The sequence below is a fragment of the Abramis brama genome, assembly GCF_963993115.1.
Source record: "Abramis brama genome assembly, chromosome: 10".
Lineage (NCBI taxonomy): Eukaryota > Metazoa > Chordata > Actinopteri > Cypriniformes > Leuciscidae > Abramis > Abramis brama.
In genome coordinates, this window is record NC_139972.1 from 35,309,956 (window position 1) to 35,320,602 (window position 10,647).

A 10,647-nucleotide genomic window follows, 5' to 3' on the forward strand; every position below is an offset into this window, starting at 1 on the left:
TCAGACGGGGCTCATGCTTATAGCAGTATCCTGGAGGAGTAGACTCATTAAGACCGAAATAATCATTAGGTTTAAGCCAGGTTTCAGTAAGGCAAAGTACATCGAAACTATTATCTGTGACCATTTCATTTACAATAACCGCCTTAGGTGTGAGCGATCTAATGTTAAGAAGACCTAGCTTTATAAATTGTTTTTGTTCACTAATATTGAGATTTACTGGTTTAATCACAATTAGATTTTTTCTGGATCCTACAGTAGATTTAATGTTTGACCTCACTAAACGAGGAATAGACACAGTTTCAATATAATGTTCTACATTTGTACTTATATCAGTTAGGTTTGGACAGCAAAGAGTGTGATTTGGACTTTGACTTACTAGTCATATGGTGTGTAACGTCTTGGAGATGTTGTCCGACAGAAGAGCCGCTCCGATTCTGCTGGGGTGAAGACCATCAGCACGGAAGAGCCTAGGTCGCTCCCAGAACAGATTCCAATTATTTACAAAGAGCAGTCTCTGTTCATTACACCATGACATTAACCATTCATTTAGAGCAAGTAATCTACTGAACCTTTCTTGTCCTAGTCGGTACGTGGGAAGCGGTCCAGACACGATGATCGTTGTTTCAGGCGATGTGCTGCATACCGTCTCGATCAGGCTCCTGTAGTCCTTCTTCAGAACCTCCGTCTGCCGCAGCCTGATGTCGTTCGTTCCCGCGTGCAACACGACAGCTCTGACGTGCTTGTCACTGTTCAGAATCTCGGGGACCTGCGCAGCAACATCAAGAACACGAGCACCAGGAAAGCAGTGAGTGCGCACCATACCTTTACCTGAGGTAGCGTGGACATGCCGGACGATGGAACTGCCGATGATCACAGCGTCGCGTTCCGTCTCGCGTAGAGGGGAGAAGCGGTTCCGGGTGGAGATCTCGAAGGCCGGGAGGGGCGGAGAGGTCCTTGCTCTGGTCCAGGCTCACGTCTTCCGCTGTGGAATCACCCAGGGTCCATGGTGCTGTGTCGGTGCCGGAGTGAACGAAACCAGCGATGATCGCGTCCTGGCTGCTCGGGTCCTGTGCAGAGAAACACATGGAGTAGACGAGGTCGGAGTCAAAAGGTTACTAACCACTGACTTGTGAGCATCGGCGCGTGATGTTTCAAGCGCGGATCGCCGATCTCGCAGCTCGGCCTGCCTCTTTAGTAGGTCGCGGATCTGCTTCTCCACCGACTCAAGCTCTAACTGCACAGCATGTAGCTCGAAGGTGTCCTCACCTGCACTCAAAGGTAACGTTAGACACACATCCGTTATATTCGCCATTATAGCAGATGTGCTATAATGGCGAATTATAGCTTTCAGTGATACGGGTGTAAATAAGACGATCGATAGGCGCGACCACGCGTGCAATGCTAGCGGGCTAGTAGCGGAAGTTCGGAAGGTTGGATATAAGTAGTGATATCAAAGCGATCCGACTGTTTTTTTAAAGAGAATAGTATTCCAGATATGTTCACACGCTATAAAAATGAAAAAGTTTGTTTGTAATGTCTGCCATAATTTTTATTATATATTTTGTAACCTTGTAAGGTTTTGTTTTTAAAATAGGAAAATTAGTTTGGCTGTCTTGCTCAGTCACTTGCAAAATAGTAAAACCAACATGAAAAAGAATTTTTAAATTGTTTAAATTTTTAAATTTTTAAATTTTTAAATTTTTAAATTCATGAATTGTGATTTTCCTGAAAACAATCGTGATATGATATTTTGCCACTTGTGCTGCAACTGTTTGGCCTGTGCTACAAAACTTTCATCCTCTGTAGCACCAAAAGTTAACGTACAGCCCTGCTTCTTATGATAATTGCCTTACATGTGATTCTAAATCTGTGATTTACTAAGACAATGCATATTGTAGACTAAATAATTAAATAAATAAATACAATGTGAAATATATGATGAGGTCATTACAATTGCTAGACTTTTACAGACAGCACAAGCAATACTTCACTGAAAGATCTGGGTTTTAAGATTTGAAGATTTTTTATTTACAATAATTAATAATATAATGTGATTGTATATAATGAAGTGCTCATTTGCATATTACTCTAATGACATGTTAAGTATAGACTGACATATTTAAAAAAACACACATTATATATATATATATATATATATATATATATATATATTCTCAAGAGAGCTTTTTAAAAGTCTTGCAAGTGTTCACAAACAAGACAATTAGCATGAGAATAGTCTCCATATATATATCACCAGATCAACCTTTCACAACACTGTCAAACTAACAAAAAGAGATTGTGGTAAGATTTTAATTATTTCATTGTTTGCATCTTTGAAGAACCAGCATATGTTACCTTTAGAGTACTGAATAGTTCCGTTTATATAACAGGACTGAAAATCTGACTGATTATTTTTTTGTACTTTTAATTTCAAAATAACTCATTTTTATTATAATGTGCATATCATAAGAATTTGCATATCATTCCAGATGCAGCCATCACTAGAGAATGAATCCATTGACTTAGTATTAACACTCTCTGGACTAAATGAAACGATGGGGAAAAGATTTGTGTTTTTTTCATTGACTGCATTGTATTATCCATTAATTGTGTTGTGTAATGTAACCATCATTTACACTGTAATCTCACATAAGAAGCTTCATCAGCCGATGTATGTCTTTATATGTAATTTGTGTGTAAATGGACTTTTTGGCACTGGTGGATTCTACCCTAAATTCATGTATGATTTATTATCCCAGTATCATGTGATTTCTTATGCTGGATGTTTGATTCAGATATTTGTCATTTATTCATCTGTTCTGTGTGACTTTTCAACATTGACAGTGATGGCATATGACAGGTATGTGGCAATAATTAGACCACTTGAGTATCATTCAGTAATGACCAATCAGAGGGTTCTTGAATGTATCCTTTTCTGCTGGCTTTCTCCATTTTTTAGCATGTCTGTTTTAATTGTATTAACATCAAGACTAACGTTATGTGGCTCTAGCATTGAAAAGCTATATTGTGAAAATTGGTCAGTTGTCAAACTTTCCTGTTTTTCTACAACAGTAAATAATGTGATTGGGTATGTAATCATTATTATATATTTTGGACATGCAATATTGATATTTTGCTCATACATTTACTTGATTGGAAAATGCAGAAAGTCAATAGAGGGCAGGCACAAATTCATACAAACATGTGTGCCACATCTTCTTGCATTGCTCAATGTGACTGTTGCTTTGCTGTTTGATGTGCTGTACACTCGTTATGGTTCAAAGAGTTTGCCACAAGATTTGCGTAATTTCATGGCCCTGGAATTCTTACTCATACCACCCATTTTAAACCCCCTCATTTATGGACTAAATCTGACAAGACTACGGAAGGAAGTCATGAGACTGCTTTTCAAAAAAGAAGTGGAAATATCTGATTGAATATTACTTGGTCACAAGCAAAGATTTTATTATCCTAGACATTCTAACACTATGGAAAATGTTTTATTGAATTGGACAACATAATTCTGATAGCTAGGTTTTTCTTTTCAGCCATATTACAAGAATTTGCCATAAATGTTTGTTTTTTTTTTTGTATGAAAACATTAAATGATGCAGGCTTACACTTGAGTGTGAATTTCAAATGTTCAAGATGTTTATGTTTCTTTGATGTAATTTAGCCTAACTGTCATACACTAATGATAATTAATTTAAAAATGACTTTAATAATGATTTGAATTTACTTATGACCATTTGACCATTTGACCATGACCATGACCATTTTCCATTTTCCACAACTTTGGCATTGATGAGTTTGGTTGATTTATTTTTTGTGGCATAGTGCATGCATGCATTTTGAGTCATTAAAACCTTGCTGTGATGAACCTTGCATAGTGCACATTCCAATTAGATAAGTCTGAGACATATTTGCACATATGGTTCAGGCACATAGCAGGTTTAGGTCAATTGTTAAACAAACCTAAGGGTATGGCACCCAGGTTCAAATTGCTAAAGTAACAAATAACTCTGGGCTTCGCTAGCCCAGATACACATAAGTCAAGCCTCTAGATGTTAAACCATTCAGCAAAGCAGGCCCAGCAAAACACATCCCTTACGGAACGAAAATATATTTCCCATATATGAATGATCAATATATTAAATGGTTTAACTGTATGATTGAAAATATACAGAATAATATATTGTGTTAATATATTACAATACATTGAATAATACATAAGAAATTTGCTGCTTTTCATATATTGAAAAATATGTGACAATACATTTACTAATATATCATTATGTATGTAAATTTATATTCAGTAATACACTTCATAACATATAGGGCCCTATTTTAACGATCTGAAACGCAAGTATCAAGCACGAAACGCAACTAAAATTATGGGCGGGTCTTGGGCGCTGTTGCTATTATACCGGTGGGATAAATGACTCTTGCGCCCGACGCAAATCTAAAATGGGTTGGTCTGAAGTAGCTTCATTATTCATAGGTGTGGTTTGGGCGTAACGTGAAATAAACCAATCAGAGCGACATCTCACATTCCCTTTAAGAGCAGGCGCGCTTGTTCCATGGCGGATTGCTATTATAACGGCGGATTTGCCAGGCACGCGCCAGGAGCGGTTCACAGCCGAGGAGACCGGCGTTCTCGTCAGGGCCGTAAAACACAGAGAAGTGACATTATATGGGGATGGGAGAAACCCACCCAAATTAGCTTCAGTTAAACAGGCGTATAAAAATTTGGGTAAATGTGTAAGCTAGATTTATGCCTATTTTTTCACATCTTCATGGACACAACAATGATTTCCCTCGTGTGTTAATATCTTTTCCTTGTAATAATGTATGGTTTTCTAAAAATGAGAACTGCTGCGTCTGTGTGTAGATGAGATGAGCAAAGTGTATGTGCGTTGTGCACACGCTACATTGATTATGGCCAAGCATGTGCCCTTAAAATAGCATATGAATAACATGCGCAATGCGCCACTGACTTTAGACTAGGTTTTTCCTGGTCAGTGGCGGAATTGTTTTCTAAACCTGCAAAATAGCATCAGTGAACGTTTGCACCGGAACATGCCTACTCTTTGCGCTGAACTGCTGAATTTACAGACGTGAGTCTGTGGAGGGAAAAGTCTGCTGTGCGCGGGTGCAAAATAGGAATGATACATGCGTCGGTGTACAAAGTCAATTGCGCTGGGTGCAAGATAGGGCCCATAGATGTACATTGGCACTTTTCCACTGCATGGTACGGCTCGCATTGCTTTTCCACTGCGTGGTACGGCGGCTCGGCTCGCTTTGGCTCGGTTTGCTTTTCTGCTGCAGTTTAGTACTGCTTTGAAGTGGGAGGGAATATTGACTGATCATTAAAGTTGCTGAAAAACTTTTTCATTCCTGAGTGAGCCGAGCCAAGCCGTACCGTACCATGCAGTGGACATTTCTGTGATCCACCAGTGTTAAATTCTAGTGCTGTAATCCAAATCTTCAGGAGAATCTGTACCAATTCTAAAACCTATTCAGGCCCAGTGCGGGGCAAGTTATATGGGTCATTAATTGGAGGTTAATAAGAGGTTGTTATCTAGCGAAACGATAGGTCATTTTCAAAAAATATATATAATTTGTAGACTTTTTAACTTCAATAGTTCGCATTGAGCTGATCAACAAACGGACAGGGAACTACGTCATCACGTTGAAAGGTCACGCCGGCGCCGGCAGAAGTACCGCCCCACTGTTTACAATGCGGCCATACGTAGGAGGATAGTTCAAATAGTATTGTTTGCTATTACATATATAGTAATAGTATTCAGTGAATATGAATATGAATAGTATATGAATAACATTCTGATGAATATGAATAGTAGTTCAAATAGTATTGCCGGCGCCAACGTGACCTTTCAACGTGATTACGTAGTTCCCTGTCCGTTTGTTGATCAGCTCAATCTGAACTATTGAAGGTAAAGTCTATAAATTAGATTTTTTTTTGGAAAATGACCTATCGTTTCGCTAGATAACAACTAACAACCTCTTCTTCAGCTGTGATCGCGTACAGCCCGTTTAAACACTTCAAAGACGTTTGAAACTGCATTGATTTGGACTTAAAATCGATGGTAACCAATGAAGTCCATTGTTAGACGAAAAATCCAGAAATGTTTTCCTCAAAAAACATAATTTCTCTCCCACTGAGGAAAGAAAGACATGGATATCTTGGATGGCGTTGGGGTGAGTAAATTATTAGGACATTTTTATTTTGGGGTGAACTAATCCTTTAAAATCACTTGCCACAAAAAGACTTATATTGACCTTAAGAATTGATTGCAGGCAGAAGTCATTCTTACCAACTAAACGATTCACTCTCACACAGAAGAGAGATGAAAAAACAGATAGACACACTTTCCAGACATTCCAGCTCTAATTTTGCCAGACACCAAAACTGCTTCTCTTTTTGTAGTTAGCAAGTATTTCAGACCAGGCGGGCCACACATCAGACTTCCACCGTTTGTAAAGTAGCTTTGCATTGTTATGAGAAGCTAGCAACAGCAATATCTAGTTAGTTAAAGAAAAAAGAAAAAAAACTAAAATAAAATAAAATAAAAAACACCAGAAAGAACGTCAGACGTCTACAGAAGTTCTTACGAGAATTATCAAAGGTTTAGAAGTTGATGATTTCTTGAGTTTCGTTTAAGGTCACCATGATGGTGATTAGCGGTTGCTTTAGTCAGGCTAAGATAAACTGACCTCCAGGTTTAATTAGACATTACAACAACAAGTAAATCCCTTTGCTTAAAAGGTCAAACAAATTGTCAAAGTGAGGCTTATGACTGATGCCGCAGATGAAGAATATTATGTCATTATAATGGATGATGACACAGAGATAATGTATACTTTTCAGATTTATTTCTTAGTTGTTTTCTCTGACAACAATGAAATACATTCATATAATAAAATGAAATAAGATATAAACTGCTTTATGCCTTTGAAACAATATCACCTGGGACCAGGAAGGGGGTTAAATTGAAATTTGATTCGGACCAAGCAATATGTTTATATGTTTATATTTCAATATATTCATATTGCATTTTTCTGTCTAAGAAACACACATAGCACATATACAAATATTTGTTCACTTTTTTAAATGCATCCTTAAACTGTTAAAAAAAAAGAAAACTGTGAAATTTACGGTAAAAAAACGGCAGCTGTGGTTGCCAGTATTGTACCGTAAAAAATATGGTGGTAACCATTTATGTTTTACGAGACTTAAATTTATGGGCAACAAAAACACACTGTACAAAAAAACAGTGAAATTTATGGTAAAAATCGTCAGCTTCTTCCCCTTTCTTACGAGTTTCTCTGGCTTGATGAAACAAGCATTTCTTGCTCATCGTGCAGTCTGTGGATCTTCGGCTCCTTGCATTGAAAGAGGAGGGTGTATTGTTTTAGCATTGGAAGGAGAGTTGCATAAAAGTGTAGCTCAAGCAGTGTTCTCTTCTCCTCGAAAAATTCTTGACAAACCAACTAACAAAAATACTGACAATAAGTACAATTATCATATTTAGTAACAATATCTACTTTTTGAGCTTTGCCTCTTCTGCATAATTTAAGAGTTGAGGATTGTGTGCTGTTTCTCACCTTTTTTGTAAATTCTAGCTTTTCTCATCTTCCCTTCATTTGTGAAGTTTATGCGTTTTAGAATAATGTCACTTGCCAAGTAATGTAAAGGGTAGACTACAGAATTTATTAAACTTGTCAAAATGAAAATAGGAACTCCACTATGTCTCTCTTTACATTTATTTTGTCCCGTTGCCGGCTTCAGCTAATAAAAGAAATAGTTCGCCCCACACATCCAAAATTCTTAGCACACTTTAGATAACCTTCCGCAACGAGTGCAGGCTCTTTGGTGGAGCTCTGCTTTGAATGAAGTTCCATCGTGACAAATGAATGGACTACTTGCGGAGTGACATGAAGACATGAATCAGAGGCACAAAAAACGTTGACAGCGGTGAGCGGTCATTATGTTTACCAATACCCGACCTGTGCCTTGCACGCGCAAAGGGGATTTGCATGATTTACGAGAGCATCATTTTCAGGTCTGAAAAGCCGGATTTCCGGATTTATCCGGAAAAATCACACACCTGTTTATTAAGCGTGCAGGGCAACCACCCATAATAGCATTACCGTATTTTCCGGACTATAAGTCACACTTTTTTTCATAGTTTGGCTGGTCCTGCGACTTATAGTCAGGTGCGACTTATATATCAAAATTAATTCAGACTGAGATGAAAACATTACCGTCTACAGCCACGAGAGGGCGCTCTATGGCGGAGTTGTTCAGAAGCGACACCAAGGATGAAGAAAATTCAATGGATTCAGTGATGTAGAATGAGATCGCGGGTGCTTGGTGAACTTGTTTACTGGTAACTTGCTTGTTGGACACACTGGCTTATGTTAATTTAGCCTATTCAGCCTCCCAGGTATATGTTCTTTATGCTATTGTGTAGCTGAATAACTGTTAGTGTGTTGTGTTAACACACCGGACACCTACTCAGCCTGTTGTTCTGTGTGCTACTGTGTAGTTGAATAACTTGCCATTCCACATTAAATGTCTGTTCTTGGTCTTGGATTTTGTGAAATAAATTTCTAAATAAATGGGACTTATAGTCCAGTGCGACTTATATATGTTTTTTTCCTCTTCATGACGCATTTTTTGACTGATGCGACTTATACTCCGGAGCGACTTATAGTCCGGAAAATACGGTACAATAATTTAGCCTTGATGTCATGAACGCATGGACTAATTGTTCCGCATTTGTCATTGAGAGCATATGACGTAATTTAGATATATTTTTAAGATGGAAAAATGCGGTTTTACAGATACTAGACACGTGGTTTTCAAATGAAAGTTTGGTATCAAAGAGCACACCCAGGTTCCTAATCGAAGACTTGACAGAGCAGCCATCAAGTGTTAGACAGTATTCTTGGTTATTACGGACGTTTTTTGTCCAATAATTAGAATCTCTGTTTTTCAGAATTAAGTAGTAGGAAATTACTAGTCATTGGTAAGTTTTGTCAGGGCATGAAGAAATATAGAGCTGAGTATCATCAGCATAACAGTGAACACTAATGCCATGCTTCCAAATGATATCTCCTAAGTGTAGCATGTACAGAGTGAACAGCAAAGGTCCTAGCACTGAGCCTTGTGGTACATCATACTGAACTTTTGATCGATAAGACATATCTTCATTTACTGCTACAAACTGATATGGTCAGATAAGTATGATTTGAACCATGCTAATGCAATTCCACTAATGCCAACATAATTTTCAAGTCTATTTAAAAGAATAAGAGAAAGAGACAAGAGAGACAATAGTTACGAGAGAAAGGCATTTATGACTCGCTACAACATCTTGCCCAAATGATGCTTATGATTCCCAGTTATGCTAGTCGGGCCTGACAGGGTGGTATGGCTGTGACACTGCCACATAAGAGACATGTTTTTACCGCTGTACAGTATATAATAGTATATTTGTGTAGTTTTTAATGGTTTTACATGTCCCCTTGTCCATTTTTAACCCCCCTTAAGAAATGTGTCTTTTTTGTCTTTAATAAATATGGGACTCTACCAGGCATGGTCACAATCAAGACTTGTGCTGCTTCGATAGCTCCATTCAAGCAAATGTATTAATCCTGCTATATATATATATATATATATATATATATATATATTTTTTTTTTTTTTTTTTTTTTTATGTAATGTAAATATTAAACTTCAAAATTTAAACTTATGACAGAACAGTACAGCAGCTAGACTAATTATTTTCCATTTGGTTTTCTGCTTTATCTCGGGATCCACATCCCGTAGAGAGTATGTCAGCTCCAGTTTGGATCCAGCCTCTTACAAAGACTTCAGATGCCCCAAACTTATGAACAGATGACTCCAACTCCTGCAAGGACTTCAGATGACGCAAACTCTGAATCAACATGCACCAGTGCTACTTTTTCCATATATTAGAATCATTATGTCCATAACTCGTAATAATTACTTCAATAAAGCTCATTGTTTCTGCCTTAAATTCCAAATACATTACTTAGACACACTCAGCTCTGATAAAAGATCATTCTAAATTGTAATGGAGACACAAGCATTTTCTGTAAAGGTCCTTTGAAATTATATGTATTGTGAAAAGCGCTATACAAATAAATGTGAATTGAATTGAAATATAAATTACTTAAAGCAAGAAAAAAAAAATCCAGATTCAAACACAGTTGAGACAAAGCGTGTTAATGCTTAAATATTTTAAATTGCACAGTGCTGAGATTCAAGATTCAAGATTCAAGATTTTATTTGTCACATACACAATTATACAGAGTACAAACAGCAGTGAAATGTAAGTCAGGTCCACTCCAAAGACAGTGCAATTATATAGAATACAAAAAAAATGAATATACATAAATATTAAGAAAAATAAAAGTAGAAAAAATAAAAGAATAAAATAAAATAAAGGATATATATATATAAATGTGCAGGTCAAGAGTAACAAGTAACAAAAAGGAAATGTGCCATAACTATTTTGTTGAATATTAGAGTGAAGATTGGTACAGAACATCAAGGAGATGACTTGTTTTATGATGACATCAGAAGTATCTGTT

General features: G+C 37.2%; 1 protein-coding gene across 1 annotated transcript; it reads left to right on the forward strand.

The window, feature by feature from the left end:
* Positions 1-2,489: 2,489 nt before the first annotated feature.
* Positions 2,490-3,437, forward strand: LOC311090412 (olfactory receptor 6N1-like; the record flags this gene model as incomplete). The annotated part of the gene is made up of 1 exon (XM_084125666.1): positions 2,490-3,437. The coding sequence occupies one exon, from the start codon at positions 2,490-2,492 to the stop codon at positions 3,435-3,437; it is 948 nt and encodes a 315-aa protein (XP_083981792.1).
* Between the last annotated feature and the right edge of the window lie 7,210 nt (positions 3,438-10,647).